Source organism: Amphiprion ocellaris, chromosome 4 (assembly GCF_022539595.1).
Source record: "Amphiprion ocellaris isolate individual 3 ecotype Okinawa chromosome 4, ASM2253959v1, whole genome shotgun sequence".
NCBI lineage: Eukaryota > Metazoa > Chordata > Actinopteri > Pomacentridae > Amphiprion > Amphiprion ocellaris.
The window spans coordinates 7993243-8016665 of record NC_072769.1 but is presented as its reverse complement, the minus strand read 5'-3'; the positions used below and the strand labels follow the sequence as shown (position 1 = coordinate 8016665).

At 43.0% G+C, this 23423-nt stretch overlaps 1 protein-coding gene across 5 annotated transcripts in view; it reads right to left on the bottom strand.

Annotated features, from left to right (window-relative positions):
* Positions 1 to 1010: 1010 nt before the first annotated feature.
* crebbpa (CREB binding protein a) overlaps positions 1011 to 23423 on the bottom strand; it is a 49682-nt gene continuing 27269 nt past the window's right edge. For 3 of the 5 annotated variants that reach the window (XM_035949079.2, XM_055009992.1, XM_055009993.1), the window contains 27 exons: positions 23005 to 23118; positions 21437 to 21703; positions 20951 to 21050; positions 20241 to 20378; positions 19957 to 20074; positions 19631 to 19802; positions 19206 to 19268; positions 18494 to 18615; positions 16647 to 16859; positions 16006 to 16314; positions 15492 to 15671; positions 13832 to 14003; positions 13049 to 13167; positions 12673 to 12912; positions 11184 to 11272; positions 10111 to 10191; positions 9579 to 9635; positions 8652 to 8729; positions 8497 to 8564; positions 7867 to 8017; positions 6963 to 7109; positions 6747 to 6860; positions 6422 to 6587; positions 6070 to 6237; positions 5481 to 5642; positions 4890 to 5171; positions 1011 to 4632 (listed from right to left, as the gene is read on the bottom strand). In XM_035949079.2, the coding sequence (XP_035804972.1) occupies positions 2359 to 4632; positions 4890 to 5171; positions 5481 to 5642; positions 6070 to 6237; positions 6422 to 6587; positions 6747 to 6860; positions 6963 to 7109; positions 7867 to 8017; positions 8497 to 8564; positions 8652 to 8729; positions 9579 to 9635; positions 10111 to 10191; positions 11184 to 11272; positions 12673 to 12912; positions 13049 to 13167; positions 13832 to 14003; positions 15492 to 15671; positions 16006 to 16314; positions 16647 to 16859; positions 18494 to 18615; positions 19206 to 19268; positions 19631 to 19802; positions 19957 to 20074; positions 20241 to 20378; positions 20951 to 21050; positions 21437 to 21703; positions 23005 to 23118 (6164 nt within the window). In that variant the 3' untranslated portion in view covers positions 1011 to 2358. The remainder of the gene's footprint in view (positions 4633 to 4889; positions 5172 to 5480; positions 5643 to 6069; positions 6238 to 6421; positions 6588 to 6746; positions 6861 to 6962; positions 7110 to 7866; positions 8018 to 8496; positions 8565 to 8651; positions 8730 to 9578; positions 9636 to 10110; positions 10192 to 11183; positions 11273 to 12672; positions 12913 to 13048; positions 13168 to 13831; positions 14004 to 15491; positions 15672 to 16005; positions 16315 to 16646; positions 16860 to 18493; positions 18616 to 19205; positions 19269 to 19630; positions 19803 to 19956; positions 20075 to 20240; positions 20379 to 20950; positions 21051 to 21436; positions 21704 to 23004; positions 23119 to 23423) is intronic. The other 2 variants (XM_035949081.2, XM_023272319.3) reach the window with 2 other exon arrangements.

The following is a 23423-nucleotide window of genomic DNA, read 5'->3' as shown; positions in this document are numbered from 1 at the left end:
AGGTCCGTCAGTCAGTATGTTCAAAATATAAATATAAATATGCTTCATGTAATCCAAATGGACTTTTAAAAAAAGTCACCAACTCAAATCACATTTTTCCTAAATTGCCTGTTTTTGTTAGGTTGTAACTACATCGATTAAAACAACAACTTTTCACTTTAAGATGGGATACACACAGACACCAAGACTCGTCCATCTTTTACTAATTTGTCAAAATGTGTTCATGAGCCTGGACTCCAGAAACGACTTTAGATTAACTCAAAGTCCTCCTAACAGCACATTCGGGAATGCTTCAGCAGTCAAGTGGGTACACCTCATGCTGCATAATTTCAGCCAGGGACTTGTGTTACATGTCATATCGCTGTGTTGCCAGTCTGCTTCCTCATTTGACTCACCAGTAAAGGCCAAAAATATTTTTAAAAAGCAGCACGTGTAGAAAAGTATTCAATACTTACTTTAAAGAACACATACCTTGAATTACAGGTACAGATTCAATTGTGACAGAATCTCACCCAAGGTTTAACTACAAATTGTCTTCAAAATGTAGCGTAACTAGTTTATATTTTGTGCATAAGTGAATCTTATCAATTATACACAAACACTTTTTCAGTTAGTATTGGAGTCATTTGATTTGAATTGATTTTCTCACTTGATTCGAGCAGATCTGACTTGCTCTTTCATAATGCTTTACTCTGCAAGTTTGTCAAATAAAGACATCTTGGTTACTACATCCCTGATACTAATAAATAATTTACTATTAGAGTAACCTCTTCCCTGTCTCTACCTGCAAAGTGCTGTAAGTCCTATAAAATATCAAAACTATCAAAGTTATGAAACAAATTAGAAATAAATGCGACTGAAAGCAGACATGAAACTACTTGGCTTCAGTTCAGGAACCCTTCAGTACAGGAAGAGTCCTTGGACCACTATCAAGTATTTTTGCATGCGCTGATCACAAATGATAAAACACTACTGATCTAAAACAAATGAACACACACCAACAGGAGGAGTGATGCCTCATTTAGTCAACAGAGTACTGGAGTTCTTCTGTTGCACACAGTTTATTTAACAATATGGTATATAAGTAAGAAATGAGTCTTTTACCAGTTTATACAGTGATTTCATTCTCTCTTCCTTATATTTATAGTATTTTGCTTAATAACTTGATTTACAATAGGAGAAAAAGTAAATCCCCCTAATTCAAGTTTTTGTGAGAGAGGAATGAGGGTTGATGACGTTTAGTTTTCCTCGAGGTGAATCTCAAATGTGCCCTTCATCCCTAGATAGCACACAACTTAGTGTAAAATTTAGAGGACTGGGCGTCATCCGAGATGTTGCCTACAAACAACCGGTGATCATTCCACCTCAGCTTAGGGGGCTGGTCTCTTTCTCACACTCTCTTTACACTTTACAACATTTGTATGACAAAAAAGTAGGACAAATTTCTTTTTTATGTCAAAGCAACAACTTTCTACATCTGCAAGACAGATTTTCCAAACTCCAGGCCACTGAGATGTAAGGTTGCAGTCCTTGTCGTCTGTGTTGGTGAAACCATTCGGAGCCGTGTTTCTCTTAGTGACTGTGAGGGTTTGTGTCAGTGTCTTCATGTGCGCCTGCATACATGCTCCGTGTATACACAACCTGCTGCAGGCCATTTCTTACTTTAATACAACTGAGTGCTCTTCATACACACAAATAAGAAGGGAGCGGTCTCTGTCCCTGAACGCATCGTCTTGCAGTAATGGTACAACACTAGATTACAACTGCCAGGAAAAACAGCTTGAGAAGAGAACGAAAACCTGGCCCGATTCCCAGACAAAATATTTTACAGTTTTCAACACAAAATGCTTTAAGTTTTTTTTTCCAAAGGTACAAAATAAAAAGATATGAATAATATAATGCAATTGTACATTTTCTTAAAAAAAAAAAAAAAAAAAAAGAAACGAGAAAGGCATGAAACCATACCAAGAACCAACAAAAAAATAAACTGAGTACTGAACACATTTGGTCTGAACCAAAAAATATATTCTTTGTGATTTAAATTTTATTTAAGAAGCAACTTGCAAATCCCTCAACATCTTAAGGAAGAAATACCCACCACTTGGGTTTAGGAAACAATTACATTCCCTAGAAGTGTTGACTTTTTTTTTTTTTTTGCTTTTTTTCTCAACCAAATTTTCTTTTTTCTTTTTGCAACAGTTGAAACTTTTTACATGTCAGTACAAAAAACCGTTGTCAACCTTAGAAAGAACAAAGCCCTCTAACGGGATAAAGAGTCCGAGGGGAAACTACGAAGAGGAAGGGTGGGAGGAGGGTCCCTGGGAGTGAGAATGTGTTCTTTAGTTCCCAGCAAAAATGCTACAATCCCTCCACAAATTTCTCCAGAGTGTCCCCTGTAGCATCTCCCACCATCCCCAAGTCACCACTCAGCCCTCCTCTGTTGGGCGTGTTGAGCTGCGGTAGCATGGCGCTTTGTTCTGGCGTCCCCAAATGTCCCTGCTCCATGGACTGTAGCGGACCCCCGAGCCCTGGGTGGGGTGAACCCGAATGGGGAGGAGGCGGGTGCTGTGGCGAGGGTTGAGGCTGGCTCTGGACCTGCGGTGAGGGACTGGAATGTGGCGGCTGTGGCTGCTGCTGTTGCGAGGGTGGACAGGGGGACTGGACTGGTGCGGGGGAACGGACCTGGTTGCTGAGGGCGTTGGCTAGTGCAGGCTGGCCAGGGAGGTGGGCTCCACCCTGGGGCTGGCCAGCAAGCAGGTGGGTCTGGGGGCTCATGGGGCTTGGCTGAGCAGGGGAGCCCATCTGCTGCTTGAGGACGGCCTGCTGCTGGGGAAGTTGCTGCTGCTGTTGCTGCTGCTGCTGGAGCAATCGTTGATGCAGCATGTTCTGGGAGTCCATCCCCATGCCAGGCTGGGCCATCTGTGCCATGGGCGGGAGCTGACCCATGGATCCCCCGGCTGCTCCTGCTCCTGCCTGCATGGCTATTTGCTGCTGTTGTTGCTGCATGCGGAGCTGGGAGTACGTAGTTGTTGTACCCTGTGCTTGAGCAGGAAACTGGCCAGGATGGCCCTGAGGCATCACTCCTTGTTGTTGTTGTTGCTGCTGCTGCTGTTGTCTTAAGAGCTGCCGACGGTAGAGCTCCTGGATCTGGGGGTTGGTGTTGTGTGCAGCATTCATCAGCTGCCCTTGAGGCCCTAACTGAGCCATGCCCTGCACAGGAGCCTGCTGGGGCTGCTGTGGAGGCATCCCTGGTCTTTGCACTGCCCCACCTGGCATAGCCATGGTCTGCATTGTTGGCATGCCAGGTTGCTGTTGCTGACCTGCTTGCGGTTGTTGCTGCTGTTGTTGCTGCGGCTGGTTGGCGTGGTACTTGGCTGTTCGCTGTTTGATGAAAGCAGCCATTAGCTGAGGGTTTGATTTGAGGATGTTAAGGACTTGCTGTTGCTGCTGAGGAGAGCTGGGAGACTTGAGGGTGCGGAGAAGGTCCTGCAGGGCGTTGGGGGGTATAGCACCAGATCTCTGGGGTGTCTGTGGCCGGGCACCAGGCTGCTGTGGTATCAGCATCCTCTGGTTCGGCTGAGGTTGCTGCCCAGGTGGCATCATGGCTCGCTGCATGTTAATGGTCTGCTGAGCGGTCTGGCCTGGGACAAGGCCTGGTTGTTGATTCGTCTGCATGGACGCTGCAGCTCCAGGCCATTGTCCTGGAGCCATGCCAGCCGGCATGACTTGTTGTCCCCGGGGCCCTGGAACCATCTGCATTGGTCCAGTCATGCGTGGCTGTGGCTGCTGGGGATTCATGGGCAAGCCATTCACACTAAGCCGGTAGTTCTGCTGGTTCTGTTGGGCCTGTGCCATCATTTCGATGTGCCGTGCCATTTTGACTGCAGCAGGTGGAGGCTGCTGTGGTAGCTGCTGAGGTGGCTGGGGCGGCTGGGGTAGAGGGGACTGCTGCTGGTGTAGAGGGGAGGCCTGGGGCCCAGGTTTGCCCTGGGACACTGGTGTTTGAGGCTGGCCTGTGCGAGGTGCATTGGGAAAAGAGGGAGACATAACACCTGCTGAATTGGGGGTCTGTGGCTGGTTGGAAAGTGGCTGCTGGGGTGTTTGAGGAGTGTTAGGCTGGGCATGGGAAGTGGGAGTGCTGGGGGCAGCTGAGGCTGGTGGGGACGGTAGCGGCATCGTTCTGCCCTGCATGGTGGCCATTCTTCTCCTCATCAACTGCGCCTGCTGGAGCCTGTGCTGCAGCTGCTGCTGGCGAAGCTTGTGCTTGATGTTCAGGCAGAACGGGACAGGACACTTGTTCTCCTGACAGTGTTTTGCATGATAGCAACATAAAGCAATAAGCTGCTTGCATACAGGGCAACCACCATTGGTTTTGCGCTTGCAGCCCTTGGTGTGCTGCACCACTCGCTTCATCTTCTGGCAGGACGGTAGAGAGCAGTTGGCATTGCGACACTGACAAGCATGGACCAGGGACTGAATGCATCGCTGAATACTTAAGCGCCGGCTCTCCTGCGGACTCTTTGAGGCCTCTCCACTCTGGCTGTTGTTGTCATCATCCAGGCCAAGACCCCACTTCACCATCTGGTGCTCGTGGCCCTTCGTGTTGTAGCAATTAATGCACAGATCAAAGTCCTAAGAAAGAACCGAGAGAAGGGGACATGGTAATTAACATGAGTCCAACCAAGGCTGATAAATATATTTATAACAAGTTAAACAAATGATCTCTTTTATCTAGTCCATCTGTCATTCCGAATTCATCTTCATGTCTGTTCAAGTCTGTATATTTAAATGCTGACAGACTTCCACTTAAAATCAATGTTTATCACAGTGTGATTCTGACCGTCTCGGACACGGACACACAAGAAAAATCAAGGACAGCAGTTACTCACCTCGCACACAGTGCAATGCCAGCGCGTCTCCACATGGTGCTTGCACTCATTGCAGGTGTAGACAAAGCGATCCTGTCCCTGGTTGTGCAGCTCAACCAGCATACACATGGTGCTCCACTTACACCTCCTGAGGGAGCTGAACTCCCAGTGTTTGTCCCTTGCCAGAGTCAGGAAGGCATCACGGCCATCCATCAGGTCACAGGACAGCAAAGGGTCGGGGTCAACGATGGGCGGCAGGGTGTTGGCCATAGGCCCGGAGTGAAGGTGGATCACAAAGAACACCTTAAGCAAATAACAAGAAAGAAAACACTAAGTTAGAAGAGAAAAACGGCAAAGTATTCAGACACATTTTAGGACTACATCTAGTATTGCATGTCATCTGATAACTTACAGAGGTTAAACTGCTATACTTCAGTAATACTGTAGAATGTCTGATTATTCGTTTGCATGTTTTTTTTTGGGGGGGGCAAAAGTTTAAAATAATTTGACATTACTACAAACCTTTTGATACACAAATATTCATAAAATGCGTGTCCATTACCACCAATTTTCACTATTATCAAACATTTTATGAAGAAAAAGAAATCTGACCTCTTTGTGCTTTTCCATGGTGGCATATAACTTCTGGGACAGATCATTAGCTACATTCGGCATCCCAGGCTTCTTCTTATTGGCTCGGCTCATGCTGCTCTTATTTTTATTGGTCTTCTTGTTGTTCTTCTTCTTAGCGTTTTTGCTGTCACCTGGTGTACCCTGTGGGATATATATAATGACATATTAAATAAAATCTTTACATTTTTATGATTTTTTAAATCATTATAAATCCTCATTGCTTTAATAAATGACAAAATCTCTCCACCTTTCAAGTTTGTGCTTTTTACCGTTAGCGTTATTTCATCTTCAATACACCCTGTGCTTTTTAGTAACTCTGTGTTAACATTTGGTGCGCCTTAACCCAATTTCTCCTGAAAATTCTATTCAAACTGTGCTCAAAACAATATCCCAGAGTTTAAGGAAGTAGTCCAAGAGAGTACTACTTCGTTAAGTCTTGAGTATTCTATCTATAGAACCAATCCGGTGCAAAATGGGTGTCGAAGATTGTAAAACAAGACTAAAAAGTGCAGTTAGTAAATTTAAATCTTCTCTAGTATGTCATTAATCCATGATACAACAGTCCCACCTCTGGAGTTTCAGAAGCAGCTGTGTTCTCCTCCTTCTTCCTCTCCTCCTCCTCTTGCTCCAGTTCCTTGATGCTCTCCTCGAGCACGTTTGGCCAGAAGTCGCCTTCAAAGTATGGCAGCTCGTTGGCGCTGGTCAGCCGATCCTCAGTCGCCTGCTTGAAGATGTCCTGAGAGAAAGAGGGAAACATGAGTAATTGAAGCCTTAAGTAGCTGTCTAATGTTTTCAGCATCACTCATTTTGTATTTCTGATTTTTCCACAAAATTCTACCAGTAATGCACTAAGGAAAGATATACATTGATTATGGTTTTTCCTTGCAATTGTAAATTTAACCACCATCTTCTCTCTTTACCTTGTAGTCATGCAGGATCCTCTCTGCAAAAGCCTTGTCCAACATCTTCCTGTACCACTCCTGCAGTCTTTTAGGCTTGGGGATCTTCTGGTCGGGAGGATGACAGTGGAAGATGTAGTCGTCTCCTTCACTGGGAGGACATGCCCAGATGTGGCCTTGGGCGTACCTGTGGACACATGCAAGCCAGGGAGATGGCGTCGAGGTTTGATTAGTGGCCATTTGTTGGCCTAGATTTGGATGCTATCACAGAGATACTTTCAAAGATTCTCGACACTTTTGTAAGCTCTCATGTGGTAAAGCAGACAAATAGAGGGGTGATACTTACCCAAGTTTCTTGACATATTCAAGATAGCCAATGAGGATCTCATGGTACACTGCTGTTCGTAGAATCCGAGGTCTGAAGAAGTGAATACTGTCAAGGTATGATATGTACACCCGTCTGCAGAAGTTCAGAGAAGAAACGTTGTAAACTTCACAGACAAAAAACTACTTAAAATGCATTTCCTTCATTGCCATGTACATAATAATTAAATGTACAAACCTAGTGTTGGGGAATGGGCATTCGGAGCCATATTCCTGCACGTGCATGCCAAAGAAGCAAACGTCCACACCGTCAATCTCCTCAAATGCAAAAAGTGCTTTGGTTCTGTAAGGAAAGGTCTCAGGCATCTCACCCGTGTCCACAAACCTGTTGCAATGAAGAAAAATCAAGCATTAAAATGTGTCGACAGCATAATGACAGACAAATTAGAACATCATGTGACTCACTCAATGCACAGCTCTCAACACAAATGCTGATTTGTGCAGTACCTAACCAGTTTAGAAACAATTTTACCTCATTTTATTGTGACTTCAAAAAGCTTCTAAGACACAAGAGTCAGGAGCTGCTCGAGAAGTTGCCATGCTTGTCAGCGCTTTTAGCAACACTCAGGAGCATAATGGGAAAATTTAAGTTAAGTGGCCTTGAGTCAATAAAAACCCAACAGCCCTAAATCAGTCAACCTGAAGATAACAGGTTCTTAGATGAGGGACTCCTCCTTGATGGGACAAGCATCGCAGACTTTGATCTTCTGTGAGGAAACCGTGAACAACACTGTGTCTGTGCTTCTCTGGGAGGGTGTACACTCCATCTTGTAAAACATGCAGGTTCCACAATTACTCCGAGTGGGTATAAAAACTTTATAGAGTACATTCAGCTTTGTATGGAAGGGACAATAAAGAATAAGCAGAGTAAAAATACAAACTATGCCAGTGCATCTACAAATCAAGGTCAAGGTTGGTATTTGGTATGCCTAGTCTTGAATGTTGACTCTTTGGTTCTTCATTGGATCAATGCAATTTTAGCAGATAAACAATGAATAACATACCAAGCACATATTGCTTTGGTAGATTTTGATTCAAAACGTTAAAGGTCACAATTTCATTTTAATCACAGATGCTCTTACCTGGTTTTCATGCCTGGTTTAACCTCCACTGTTTTGTCAGAGCTTGCTACCACTCGTACAAACACCTCTCCAGCCTCTGGGTGGTTCTGTCTCTTCAAGTATTTATTCACACGGTCCTCTATGTACATTCCCAATCGTGTTGACTGTAGCCCTACAAAGCACAAACACAAAGGAGAAATATTTCAAAATCGTAAAATCTGCTCATAAGTTTTTTTTTTTTAAAAAAGAAGACAAGTAGGGGTTTAACTAGGTCTTAAACAACCTGCAGCAACCTTACATTTAAGCAAAGATAAAAACCAGCTGAATGATAGAGTACTATTGCTGTTTTATGCAAAACAGTGAGACCTCAAATCTGTTCGCATCATATGCCATAAAGAGAAGATATGCTCTACAAGGCTACAACACAAAGAAAAATACCAGTGAAACTACAAAGCCATCAACAACAAGGCTGCCACTGCAGGAACAGCCACAGAAAGAGACATATGGAGCCCAGTGCAGATGGCAACTGTCTACATTATTTTGTGGGCCAAAACTGCAATAATCTGTTGACATTTTTAACACTCAACAAAACATTACAACGAAAGCTGCTCGAAGGATCTGTAACTCAAGAATACAGAGAATAGTACGAACTTTTTGCAGAGAACTTGTTTTCCTTCCGTGTTTTCCCACTCTTCTTCAAACAGTTGTCACAGATGAATCTAGAAACAGATGATTACAATTAATCCAAATATTTGAAAGAATAATAAATTATGTAAATGGACAAAAAATAAGAGCTGAAATCTCACCCAGAGGGCCAGATGACTTCGTAGTGTAAGACGCATATCTGGTGCATTTTCCGTCCACAATCTTTACATTCAACAAACCTGAAGAAAAGCAAACATAGGTGCAATGTTTGATGTATTTTCACATTTTGAATCAAAAAAGCATTTGAGGTGACACTGAATGAGTGCTAAATGTTAAAAATGCCAAATTCAGCAACAATAATAAAAGGCAATTATCCAGTTCATGGAAGACTTGAGAATTTTCTGATGCGTCACACACCATCGAAAAACCACTGTTCCAGTTCTCAAAGTTGCTCATGTCAAGTTCCCAGTGGCCATCATTTGTATGAATGTTAATATCTTAACTGCTGAGGCAGCAAGCAACACAAAAATCTCCATTCAAGTTAATGTTCCTCCAGTCGTTACGCACTTGCAAGCCAGCCAGTACAAGAGCGCCTTTGTGGGAGGTTTAGGGAAAGAACTGTGCATCCTATTTCTGCAGGCAATTCACAATTAGAATACAATAATACAGTAGGTAGGGTCTGTGTTCTCAAGTGAATCTTGTCATTGGACCACAAGTTTGACACAGAGTTCCACTCAGCAGATGGTGCTGCTGAGTTACCACTAAGCTTCACTGAATCCAAAGTGATTGATCAGAGAGCTCTGGAGAGAAAATATGCAGCCTGTGCACACACGCACGCACGCACGCACACACATACACATACACACACACACACACACACACACACACACACACACAAACACACACAAAAAAAAATACAAAAACAAAGCCAGATGTGGGTGGCAGATTAAACAGTTAAAGATGTGATCGGCTACACATGAGTAGGAAAATGCTGATTATTCATGACAAATGACAGTTACTCCTGGAAAAGAAGCAAAGAAAGGACATGTTTTTCGGTCAGTGTGTGTGTGTGGTTTGTGTCGACTTACGGTTCAGGGTCGAGTACGTCATTCTTCTTCCGTTCAAACTGGTCTTTTGATATCATCCTGAAGTGTCAGCAAAGTAAAAGGAAAAAGAAAGACAAAGTGAAGTAATGGTGTGAAACACTTTTGCAATGCATGTGTTGAATCTGTAAATTAGATCCACTAAGTAAGCTTGATATGCAAGACGTATGTCAGCAATGGCATGGTTTTAACAACTGGAGAGACACTCATTACACATGTTGGACATTGCAATCATAATTGTAAGGTTGGTTTGTTATACTCTTAATATATAAAGAAACCTGAGAAAAAAAATTGTCTTTGGCAAGACCATATCTATTAGCTGCTTGTTTTGAAACGGAACCTTTAACCTGATTTGAATGGGTTAAGTGTTCAGTCATATATATATATATACACACACACATACACACAATAATACATATTTATATACGTGGATATGTTTGACAAATAATATCGAGAGCCCAGAGATCTTATCATAACAGGTTCCAAAGCTTGTGTGACTACAGCTTAGTTTACTTACGTCTGTGGCTGTGCAGGATCATCTCCTAACGTCACACTCTCCCCCTGGATCTCATTGAAGCATTTTTCACAGAAATGATACCTGCAGGAAAAGATATTCAGCTTACTTAACATAACATATGTGTAGCTGAACAACAGTACAAACCGTGTTCTTTTTCAAGAATAGAAATGTCCAAAACTTCTACTATCCAGCTACTTGTTTATGTGCATCCAATACAACTGTGCACAGAATAACACTTGTTTTTTATGTTTTTTAACAGAGAGCAGGGAAACCCTGAGCTCCCACTGAGAGTGTAAATGGACTGCGCTGCAGGAGCCTCATGCTGTCTGTCAGGCTATACTGTTTCACTACTACTGCTGTGCTCTGCTCTCAAAGTGCCCAGTCAAAGTGTGAAAATGGGGCTGCAGTTCCACAGTCTATACAGCAGGGGGTGCAAAGGAACATAGTGTACACAATCGTGTGCTGGATTTCAACTGCAAGGAAAAGCCAATGATAGGCAAGGCAGTTTGTGGCTTATCCAAAGCATTATATTTTCATCCATCGTACAAGAGTGGGGCCAGAAACACTGAATTCACACAGTCCCCCGATAGATGTAGAGAGAGAGAAAAAAAAAAGAACAATCTACACGCTCCTTTTTTGCTTTCAGTGTCTGACGGTCTTTGGGGTGCTGGGTCTTCAGAGTGTTTCTCTTTTGTGCAACGCTGGAACCTGGCAGTTAATAAATGTTGTGAGCAAAACCATTTTGTAGTCTCTGCTGTGCCAGGACTGGGAGGCAGAGCCATTAAAGCTGTAGCTGTCAAGATGACAGTACTGCCTGGACCACCACAGTCCCTCTAAAGCTACAGAGAAACAAAACTCAGGCTGCAGGGGATAAGCATCACAGCTGAAACGGCTGCTTTTATTGTCATTAAAACTGTAAATCCCTGCATGCAAAAGTGTGACAAATTATAATACTCAGTGAGAATTTCAGCTAGGGCAACAGTATTTCAAAAACTCAACACCTAGGTGAGATCAAAGCTACCCATAAGTGCAAAGATTTTCATGGTAAACAAAATTAATTTAAACACAGATACCTGTTCTGGTAGCTGTAGTATGTGCCTCCAGTAGGTATGGTGCACAGCTGCTTGCCATAGCAACAGAGGGTTTGAGGGGAGAACTCGTACTGCAAAGACAAGTGACATGACAAAGGTCGTCAATAATGTTCAAACAAAACAGTTAAGTAAAACTTTTCAATCAGAAGCAAGAAAATCAGTTAGTCTGAAGATTATCATTTTAACCTTTGGCTTTAGTTTAGCATCTAAATATGCTTCATCTTTCAGTTAGTGCTTGACGATGTGGACAAAATATGTAAATAATCTCATCCTGACAAATCAAACCATTCTGTGTTTTGACATATTAACCCTTTAAGCGCCAAAGCCGCAATATTGCGACAAGCAACATTGCTGAACATAACAAGCCATAGCTGCAAATATGGTGCCTCATGTAGTTAGTACTTGACACCAGGAGATGGCGGACATCTGGAACTTCAATCTGAGCATCATTTGTGGGCGTGTTTTCATTCAAAGTTTTGGAGTTTATAGAGTTTGAAAACCGCCTCCCGGTCGAGGAGACGAGGGTCGCAGTTGGAGCGCAGCAGAGTGCAAGACAGCGAGAGAAAACTCACCATTCTGAGAGGTTTGTTCACTGTTGACAAAGTACTTCGTCAAGTAATGGCTGACTCAGACTCTGAAGAGGAATATTCACCCCCTGATGAAGATGTTCAGTCGTCCAGTGAGACAGAAAGTGACGCTGCGTCTATGCGTAACGGCAGCGAGTCCGTGCGCCATGACAGTCCACAAGCAGCACATACTGGAGCCGATGCTTTGCTTCACCGTGTCCGGGGTGGCAGGAGGGGACGTGGTGGGTGTAGCAGGGGTGGTCAAAACACCGCTAATAGTGAGGTGGGTAGCGGGGATGCAAAAAACTGCGGAAATAGCGGCAGACGCGGGAGAAAATGCACTGATAATAGCAGCAGAGGCCGCAGTGGCGTTCACGGCCCCGCCGTAAATGACGATGATGATGGCTGGGTTTGCTTGAGAGATGAGGAACAGTATCACAAGTGGATCAGACATTTAGATGAGCCTGCTGGGTGTCGTGGAGACAAGGATCTGACCAATTCTGAGCCAAGCAATGCCATCTTGATCGATAAACATCTGTGAAAGTTATGTAATCCATATGTCCGCCACCTGGTGACGTCATAATATGCAAATTAGATGAGTGAACTTACTCCCATCACAAACTTTGGATCATACTGATGATTTTACTCATTTACAGTATGCCTTTATCTCTAATCATTTTCAAGTTACAACCTTTTGAAAAAGTGATATCAAAACTGAATATTTTATTGAAAAAACTGTGCCGCCTAAAGGGTTAAATACAAAAGTGAAAGCAGAAGTTAACATAGCAGTCATGTTTCAAAAATAATTACTAACCTAACAGTTGTTTTATGAAAGACAAATAAAACTAGACTTAAATTGTTTATAGAATCTTTAACTTCCCCATTGTCCAACCCTTCCATCTCACCTTCCTCCCGCAGCAGTAGCCCAGGCCCTCCATTACAGGATCAATCTCTGATTCAAACACCTCAGCCAGCTTGGAGCAGTACTTGTAAACACGGGATGTTTTGCGGTTGTAGAGCCAGGCGTTGTTGAACATCAGCCAGACATCGTCCACATATTGCCAGGGCTCTTGGTACTGCCCGGTGTCCAGCTTGCGCTTTATTGTGGACAGGTCTATTGGGTTCTTAACAATGTCGAAGTAGTCCTAGGGAGACAGAGACAAGTAAAAATTTACCCACTCATGAGCTAAAACAGTGTAGTGCTGAATGATATGCGTGCCCCAAAACAAATCATTTAAAAAGGTTTTCTGTTTAGATTGCCAGTGCTTCTGTGATACCTACCGGGATACCCAGCAGCATGGGGTCTACTGGCTGCCTGAAGGGCAGCGACTCAGGGTCTTGCCTGTAAAGAGACTCCAGAGTTGGCATTAGAGCCTGGCGCAACTCCTCAGGCTTAAAAACTGAAAAATAAACAGCAAAAGGCAAGGTAAGCAGCGTAATCAAAAAGACAGGCAGATTAGGCGAAAAAGGCTTTTTTTATAGAGGTTTTACATAAAACAAAAAAACAAAACACAAGAAAAAGAGGGCTACTGTAAAACTTTTTATACTGAAATGCAGTTGTGTATCTTCATAAAAAAATCTGAATGGCTTCACGAAGACAACCGACTTACAAAGTGGAACTGTTGACCCGTTAACAAACTTAACTAAATCCTGGCTTCTTTTTTGATCTGTATTACAGCAACTGTTTCTAATTAACAAGTCTGAAACACACAGACACATAAACACCAACAATATTCTTAGAATGTTCAGTCTGAGCAAAGAATACTGCACATTACAATGCTCATTCCATGCCTGTGCAGGATTTTCTTAAACACACATTGGCCCTGCAAATCAACCAGAACTGAACGGGTACAAAAGCTGATCCTTCAGCAGGTATCAAGGATATCTTACCAGCAGGTCTGCAGTCTCTTGATTATTTTTGTTTAATACTGGCAAGATCTTAGACTTATGGGACAGACTAACAATGTCATTAATTAACATTATAGGCAATAACCAAAACCCTCTCTCTAGAGCTCATTTCTGTCAGTCATGGCTTCTACACAGGGTTTAATCCTTTGGCCTCACTTTTTCGCCGTGACTGAGAGGGTGATGAGGAGGTTGTGCCGTTAGCTCCACCCTCTTCCTCTTCTTTGGGTTCTGTCTTCATTTCCGGCTTTTTCTCTTCCACCTCCATTGGCTCTGGCTTTTCGTCTGGCTCCTCCTTCTTTACCATCACTGAAGCAGAGTCGTCCTCAGTCTAGAGACAAAGAGCACCAAAGCGGGTTGGTGAATGAAAACATTTGTCTCTGAAACATTCATAATTGTAATGATCCACAGGGAAATGTCTTCCTTTTCATTTGTTAGGTACTAATAGCAGCCAAGGATAAACAAGCTCATTGTGTACTGACAAGGAGTATGTTTAACATTAACAACACAACTTAAGATGTACAATGTCAAATGTGACTTTTTTCCCAAATGAATCCACAAGAGTGATCCTAAATGAGTATAAAAATTGATTAAATATATGGATGAATGCGAGGAATAAAATGTAAGCTATTTAGCCTACAGATAGAAATCAGGGAAAACACAAAAAATCAGAGGTTGACGATGCCGATACCGATTTTTTAATAAATTTTCAGCCAATGGCCGATATCTAAAGCCGATTGTAGAAGCCGATTTTTAAGGCCGACATCCTTTTTTTTTTTTTTTTAAAGCACATCGATTACAAAAGGCAATTTAAACACTAAAAGTATATACATGTATATATTACAAATTAAAAACACTAGTAGAACTCTAACATTTATTGAACACAAAAAGTGAAAAAGTACAATAACATAAAAAAAAATACTTAAAGTTTACAAAAAATACAATTAAAAAGTAATCTGAAAGTGGTTAGGGTTAGGCTTGTTGTTGCCTGGCTCACTCGCTCCGCTCATGCTCCGCTCTCTGAGTGCCGGGGGTCCTTCTAAGGGAAAAGCGGTCGTGGCAGCTGCCCGTACGGGTGCCTGATCACAAATCGGCTTTTTATTTGTAAATATGGGCCGATGGCCGATATTGAAAAAAGTCCATATATTGGCCCAAAATATCGGCTGGCCGATATATCGGTCTACCTCTACAAAAAATCCACCAGAATTTTAAGATACACAGCCCTTCTTCAATCTCCATTTTCTGTTTTGAGTCCCTCCCACAAGAACATGCTTCATACATGCAGAGACAGTCAAGCTAAAAGTCAACATTCATTTGTGGCTTTACCCAGGATTTGACCCCACTCTCCCAAGTAAAAGTCCACTGTGCCTCCATATTCTGCTCTAATTCTGAACTTTGTTGTTACTTATACTAACTGCTCTGGGTAAAAATCCCATTTAACGTGTAAAACTCTCCTGTTCTGAGCTAAATTATCTTAAGGAGGAGGTGCAGAACTATTTTCCTCTCAGACCCCTTTAATTACAATATGCTGAAAAGTTTGTAATGAATCATGTCAAATAGCAACAAATACTGCCTACCCAAGCTTGAACGCAAAAATGAGAGGTAGATGAACCAGTTGCAAGTCTGTATAACGTATGCAATGACTGCAGTCCACCAAGTGTGCTAGCCAAGTTTCAGAAAAAAATCATTTGCAAAAAGGATCCCCTACAATTCCAATTTCAGACAGGGTTTCACATGTTTGACCATCTGACAAGCACTTCATTTAAGCAACTTGCGGGACATATTGATGGATGTATTTGAACATGCAGTCCTAGCTCACCTCCATCTTGGGCTCAGTTTTGCCGCCAGCGGCCTCAAACTCTTGTTGGTCATGGTGTGCCTCTGCTTTGACCTCCTGGACAGGCAAGTCTGCTCCAACATGCTGTGAGTGCAGGTCGGCACTGGCGGCTGAAGCTGGCGTGGGCACCCGGTTATCCAGACTGGCTCCTGGTTGGGACAGCTGTAACACAAAGGAGGAAGGGAAAGATAGAGGTGGAGAAAGGGAAGACAAATATGAGGTATCTGCAACAACTTGTTTGCTTTCTTTGCATGCAGGGCTGAGGCTATGACATGAATGCACACCTCCTGTATTCATATCATTGCTCCCCTAGGTTAAAAGATGTAACATTCCCATTGTGATGGAGGCTACAAACAGTAGTGAAGATGCAGTTATTAGACAGAAACGTAAGTGGATGTGAATGGGATGGGTTGGTACATGGCTGTCAGAGGGATGGGAGCTTGCACGGGAGGGTGGAGGGTCAAAGTGGAGGGCATGCGGAGGGACTCAGTCTCACCGGCGTGGTAGGGGGCTGTGGCGGGGGCTGCGTCTGCGCTGCTGCAGGGAGCTCCGCCTGGGGTTGGGGCTGGGTGGGGCAGGGCGGGGTGGCACCCTGGGCTGGGGCTGGGGCAGGGCCAGGGAGGGTGGGGGTAGAGCTGCGGCTGGAGGGCTGGGGGTGCGGCAGGTTAGTGGCCCCCCCAGCCGTAGAGGCGGAGGAGGCAGCAGGCGGAGGCGTGGAGTGCAAGGGGGTTTGGGAGGAGGCTAGCTGAGGGCCCAGCGAGGGGCCAAGTGCATTCATGGGGAGGTTAGCGTTCTGCTGCTGCTGCTGGAGAGAAGGACACACACAAAGAGCAGGTGGACACACACACGCACGCACACACACACACACACGTGCACACACACACAAGATAGGCAGACAAACATACAGTCAAAAGGTCACACAGACGAACACAACACCACACACATTTTGGGGTTTAGAGAGCAACTTGTGATTGGCACGACCACAATTTAAGAGCAATTAGTGTTGTTGTATGATTGGTTAAAGTAGCTGGAGTTTAGCTCCCCATCTACTAGCTGGAATTAGCACGGCTTTGCAGCGACTCTAAATGGGTTAGCATTACGACAGCGCCACACCCCTCGTGTCTTTTCGTGGCTCACCTGGGTCACAGCAGCCTGTGCTGGCGGCTGGCCCATGCCGGGCCCCACAGTGACATTCATGGCACCCGTCGCAGCCACTGCAGCAGATCCTGGAGGGAACTGGGTCTGAGACATGAACTGTCCCTGGCTGGCCGTTTGACCCACCATGTTGCCGCCACTGTGTCCAGTCATCATGCCCTGGGCCTGAGGCATCCGGGAGGGAGACATTCCCATCTACAAGGCAGGAGAAGGAGATGTTGCTTATGAGCAGAGTGATGGGAGTTTCCACTGAACAAATCAAAAGCATCAACCATGGCAAAACCCAATCACATTACTGGCGTTCCAGCTGCACGATAATGAAAGAATAATGTGCAATGAGTTCCTTGCATCTACAATAAGACTTTATGAGAGGCAGTGTGTGTATGCATGTGATGAAGTGGGTGGAGTGCTGCAACAGGGTTTTCTGTGTCTGAACTGTCTGGATTCCTCTTTTCTTCAAAGTTTCCCTGGTAATAGCATGGTACAGCTACAGTGATTATTAGAGTAACTGACTAATGGGAAATGGTGTATTTTTTGTAAGTGTTTGATCTCATGTAAAATGTAAATTACTGAGAAACACTGCGACCTTGATTGTCCAAATTTTGATGACTAATGACAGACAGCGTAAGGACTTGAAGAGCAAACATCATTAACAATTCAGCGGTTGAACTTAAAAGTCTGATATCTAAATTATTTGTGCTATACTGTGAAAATATGCCATGCCACCGACTTTTTAAACTTTACAAAGATGAAAATCAACAAGTTGGTGCCATACAGCATTGTTTTATGTCAACCTGCAGCATCTCTGGGAACTCCTTCAAGAATGTTGGAAAGCCATTTTAGTCAGGTGACTACCTCATGAAGCTCATCGAAAGAATGCCAAGAGTGTGGAAAGCAGGAGCAAAGTAAAAGGTGGCTATTTTGAAGAATCTAAAATCTAACATATATAAAACATAAAACATTTTTTGATTTATATCACACTTTTTTGTTTATTACATAATCAAGTGTTCATTCATAGTTTTGATGCCTTCAGTGAGAATCTGCAAATAGTCTTGAAAATAAAGAAAAAAATATATATAGCTGATGTGTAACAGCATTACAAAAACATCACAAATAGTGGAAATATCATGTAATCCATCCATCAGAGAGCACTAATAAAAACTGTTGATGTCAGTGTCCCACTGAATGCATATCTTCCTCACAATTCTCCAATAACCACCTTTGAAACTGATGTGTTAGTTAAAAAAAAACAGCTTTTGTGTCACATATGTATCCGTGCAAAAGTTCACATTATTAACAAATGTTGAAAGGCCAAAAGCTGTAACAAACTGCTTGCCTCAACCCAAAATTTAAGAAATTACTTTCAGTGAAGTTAGGTTAGTATTTAAACTGGTCTTTGACAAAAAAAACTGCCATGACACATAGTCTGTGCTCAGTGCAGTCCTGTTCTTTAAACAGACCTGTAATAAGAGGAAACATTAGTCTGTACGAAAAGGTAAATACCTCTAATTTACACCTGGTTTCTAAGCACTCTAATAGCACATTCTAAAATCAACACTTTGCAGTTAGACAAGAAACTCACTCAAGTAATAGTCTGTTCTTTTCTTTGTAATTTGCCTGCTCCTGCTAAAAGCTGGTCTTTACGTCCATCTGGTGCAGGGACTCATCCATCTTAAAAATCTATTGGCCACTTTTGAACAAGTCTTAACCAGTCAACTACATTTTTAAATAAACTTGAAGCAGATTGTGCAGACCGAGCGTGAGACTGGGAGTTGGATGATGCTACTTTTATGCATGTATGTGTGCGTGGCTCTGTGTGCCCTCCTCACCGCTGGGACGGAGCTCATGTTCATTTGCTGTGGGTGGTTCATGGGTGAAGCAGCTCGGGCTCCCATCGGTGCCTGAGACATCTGGGCATTGGGCAGAGCCATGTGGTTGAACTGGTTGATTCCTGGACAGAAGAGGAGATGAAAAAGTTCAGCAATGGACACATAATGGAGCAAGGAGTGCCAAGGCACAACACATGGCTGAGATATTGGTCAAAGTTTCAACATTATTTCCATATTTTAATTCACTTGGGAAGGTTATACAACACAGAGACATTACATTAAATAGTTATGCCGCAGTACTTACACAGCAGAAATGCAGCAGGTGTCATCTAACCTCAGGACTGTTTGACTTGCATGTTTACTTGAGTATGTACTGTGGGTTCTGCTTCACTCATCCTATCCTTTCTTCATACTACCAGGTATTTTAGCTCAGCGTCACTCTATTTAATCCTAATTCTCTTTCATGTTCCTCTTTTTTGGTTAATCATCGGCATTTCTGTATTCTACAACTTCCTTATTCTTCTTTTGTCTCTTGCTCCTTATTTCCTGTGTCATTTCACTTTATGGAAATTAGACTTTACCGTGTATTTTCTGCATTGTTATAAGCACTTGTGTGTTTTGCTCTCATGTCCATTGTCACTGCAATTTGTTTTATTTGGCTTCCTATGTCACCTGAAAGTGACACGTGCAACCTATAACATGAAATAAGTACCTTGTGAAACCTGCATGCGATTCATGATCTGATTTGGCATGTTGGGCAGAGGAACAGGTCCATCTGTAAAGCAAACAGAAATTATGAGACCAGCTCATACACATTTCCATAAATAACAACCACAATTCAAACTGTAAGGAAAAACTCCACTGCAGCTGTTTAGATTTCTATTTACATGCCACAGTGGCTAAATATATAGCACGGTAATACGGATAAAACCTTTTGGCTCACAAACATAACTGTAAAGGTTGAATTTATGGCTCTGCCATAAATCTTTGGAATTGAAACAGACTGTACAAGTGTACCAAATAAGCCACTGGGTGTATATTAGCATTTTGAATAGCCCTAGTTGGGTAATACATCAAATGAAAAACCATGAGATTTTACTTGAAAGCCTATATTTTATTATGTAGACTAGTATTCACTCTGTGGTCTTGGGCCCAAGGCATTAGGCTGGGAGAGGCCAGGTTGTTGGGTCCCCTGAGCAGTCATAGGTGCCTGGTTGATGATCTGCTTTTGTAGCCTGGAGCGCCTCTTCTCCTCCAGTTCCTTTTGGATTTTGTATATTTTCTCAGCCAAGAAGTGATAGTACTCATCCTAGAGGGAGGAAGGTTGGAAATGGAAAGCTAAGCTGATGAAAACTGTAAGTACTTTGTGAAATTTGGAGCTACAGTAAAAGACTCTGTGATTTTACATGAAGATAAGTATTTCAAGTTGGGCCCTGGTTTTGGCACGTTTTCAGAAAACTCACCCGGCTGTTAGCTGACTCGTACATGTCACCCTCCACCTTTCTGGCGTATGCCACCAGGTTCTCCATTCGTCTGTCCTTCAAAGCTGCCGGGTCAGGGGTAGGGAATATGGCTTGTACTCTGCCATAAAAAATAAATAAATAAAAAAATTGTAGCCATGAAGGTCTTCGGCAATTTTTAATACTGCACTTCAAAACTTTGATTTAAAAATGCAGTTTTGAAACAAGAAGCAAAGAGGTGACAGACAAAGAACAGTTGCATCTCTCCAGCAGAGGTATGCACTTACAGTTTGTGTACGAGGTGATTGCGCAGGTCCTGAGTGACGTGCTCATGCCAGGCTTTCCTGGAGCCTGTGGCAGAGATGGGTGCTGCTGTGGGGAGGCTGCCCATTGATCCCACAGCTGACCCGTCTGACAGCAGCTGACTGGACATGAAACAGGAGAAAGGATAGAAGTTATATACATACACTATCGTTCAAAAGTTTGGGGTCACTTAGAAATGTCATTATTTTTGAAAGAAAAGCATTTTTTTTCAATGAAGATAACATTAAATTAATCAGAAATACAGTCTAAACATTGCTAATGTGGTAAATGATTATTCTAGCTGTAAACAACTGATTTTTAACAGAATATCTACATAGGGTTACAGAGGAACATTTCCAGCAATCATCACTCCTGTGTTCTAATGCTACATTGTGTTAGCTAATTGTGTTGAAAGGCTAATTGATGATTAGAAAACCCTTGTGCAGTTATGTTAGCACATGAATAAAAGTGTGAGTTTTCATGGAAAACATAACATTGTCTGGGAGACCCCAAATTTTTGAATGGTAGTGTATATCCTTACAGACATCCATCTGTTTTGATATTTACATAATTCTATTTTCTACAGTTATAATACTATCAGATCCAATAAACATTTATATTCTTTAAAGATGCTTTCCAACAACTCAGGTAAATAAACGAAAAGCATTTTATGTTGTACTTTGCTCTAACTGACTTGTTAGTGTTGAGACTGTTGGGAAGAGAGTCCGTGTGCAGGTTAGTCTGTTCCGAAGTTGTCACGCCCATTGTTGCACCTCCAAGAGCCATCTGGTTACCTGGAAATACAGAACGTTGTGAGTAAACAGCACTGCCTTAGTATAACATCAAGCTCAGTGCATGCAATATGGCTTTGGTGTTTTTTAGAGCATTTTTTCACTTACAGTTTCAAAATTTAGATACCGGTAGATAATGTCAGATTTGTTCTACATACAATCCTAAGCGCTTGAGTGGAATTATACTTAGTTGTGGTTATTGAAGGTGTTTCTCTTCCTATCATAGAGGCTGCCTTAGAGGTTACTCTTTATGAGCCTCACAGTTTGGTGTAAGAAGCATTTATAAGTCAATCAGCACATATATACATAGATTTGACACAGGACCCAGTATCTTCTTCCAAAAGGGCACATGAAAAATCAAGGCATTAATTCAACTTGTCTGACTTTACCAAGCGTATTGATGGGTCTCATCTGCTGCGGTAGCTGTTGTTGTTGGGCCTGGGCGTTCTGAGCACCTGCAGTCTGTCCTGGGGCCTGCTGGGCCTGAGCCTGCCCCGTGGCCTGGCTGCTGTATGGCAACCCAAGCGCCGCATAGGCTCTCTGCATTGAACTGGGGTCTATGGGGGCTGAGGTATTGATGGTGGGAGCACTGGGCTGACCCACACCAACGGAGGACATGGGGTTCTGGAGGCCCGTACTGGGGGAGCTCAGCATGGCTGGGGAGAGAGATAGAGCAGTCAGTCCACAACACCCACATGTAATCATACGGTCTATGCTGCTAACAGCTTGCAATGTTAACCATCTTGCTTACTCTAATGCTGCACCAAGCAGAGTGGGTAAACAAAATGCAAATGCTTAAGCTGTGTGCCAAGTTTCAAAAATATGAGGAGAATATGTTTCGGTGAAAATAGGGCAGATAAGTAGAATAATTCAACAGGTAATACAAAATACACATGCATTTGCATACTTTGACCTCTGGCAAGATTAAGTCATAACATGGAAGCATGATACAGTGAGAACATTAATGTAAGGCTAAACGCTTTAAAAAGCAAGGAGCTGAATAAATGCATAAATCCCTTCAGGGGACAAAGCATTAGCATATTCTTCTGGGTTCAGGATTTGGTCGAACTAAAAAAGCTCTGAGATTGTGCAAAGACAAAAATCGGAGGAGGCAGAACAAAGAAACACTGCACTCTGTTTGCGTTGGCAGGAGCACAAGACGGCATCATGTTTTTTAACATGCAAGCCAATCAGGGACAGACCAACACTGGAATGCTGTAAGTGATGAAAGATGGTCAGCAGAAGAAAAACAGCAAAGAAAGTTTAAGTCTCTCCACAGTAAAGAATCCAGGGAGTACAGAAAAGATGGTAGGGCACAGACAGACTGTGAACCGATGACAGCAGTTACAACAAAATCGAAAGACAAGCAGTTCTGATGAGCAGACAGAGTGTTAAACTCGGCTCTGGTCTAGTGAGGGGTAGCAGTAAACAACCAAACAGCCAATTGCTCTGTGGGACTTCTCTAGCACACAGTCTCTGTTTCTTCTCTCTCACCCTTCATCACAATCCAGTCCCTCCTGTGTGTCAGATTACAAGCCCAGCAGGACTACTCTCTTACTCATCGAGTGCTTTGCATCATCACGGAGGAGAACAAACCTAGAACTAAATTATTTGGTCGACTTCGAATGGCAAGATATACACCTATTCTAGACACAAATGTATTTGACTGGTTTCAGGAAAGCTAAAGGGCATTTCTAAAATTGCCACTATGGACGATCAAAGTTCAGTATACCAACATAATATCTTGATGACGACTGAGATACAAAAAAAAAAAAAAAAAAAAAAAAAAAAAAAGAGGCTTTTGGTGGACAAAATCAGAGCTTGTCAAGTCTGGAAGGCCTGCTACCGAACACAATTAATGCAGGCAATTCTGTCTTGTATTTGGTGTCTGCGATTACGATACGTGACTTGACAATGAATAAGCGACAGTGGGCTAGAGATTTCTGCTTGTACTTACGCTGCTGGGTGCGCTTGTCGCTGGCATTCTTCAGCGGCAGGCAGACGGGACAGTCGTGTCGTGTGCAATTTTTCCAGTGGGAGATGATCTGTCTGGACGACGCACAGTGAGCCACTGAAAGAGAAGGAGAGAAGCAAGGTTTACCATCTTGATGCCGACTGTTGTTCAAACCACTGACAATTTATACATCAAAACTAGGTTATGTAAAGACACGTATTCATCAGCATGCAAGGTGGCTTTATAGTTGTCAAGATGCTGCTTGAGGGGGAGGGGGTTCCGAATATTCGGACCTCAAAATAAATATTCGGATACCACCGTAACGATCGAATATTCGGGTCCAGCCCTACTTATCATATTTAACAAAACATCAACAATGTTCCAAAATGTAACTGAGAGCATCATCTGTTACCGTAACATAT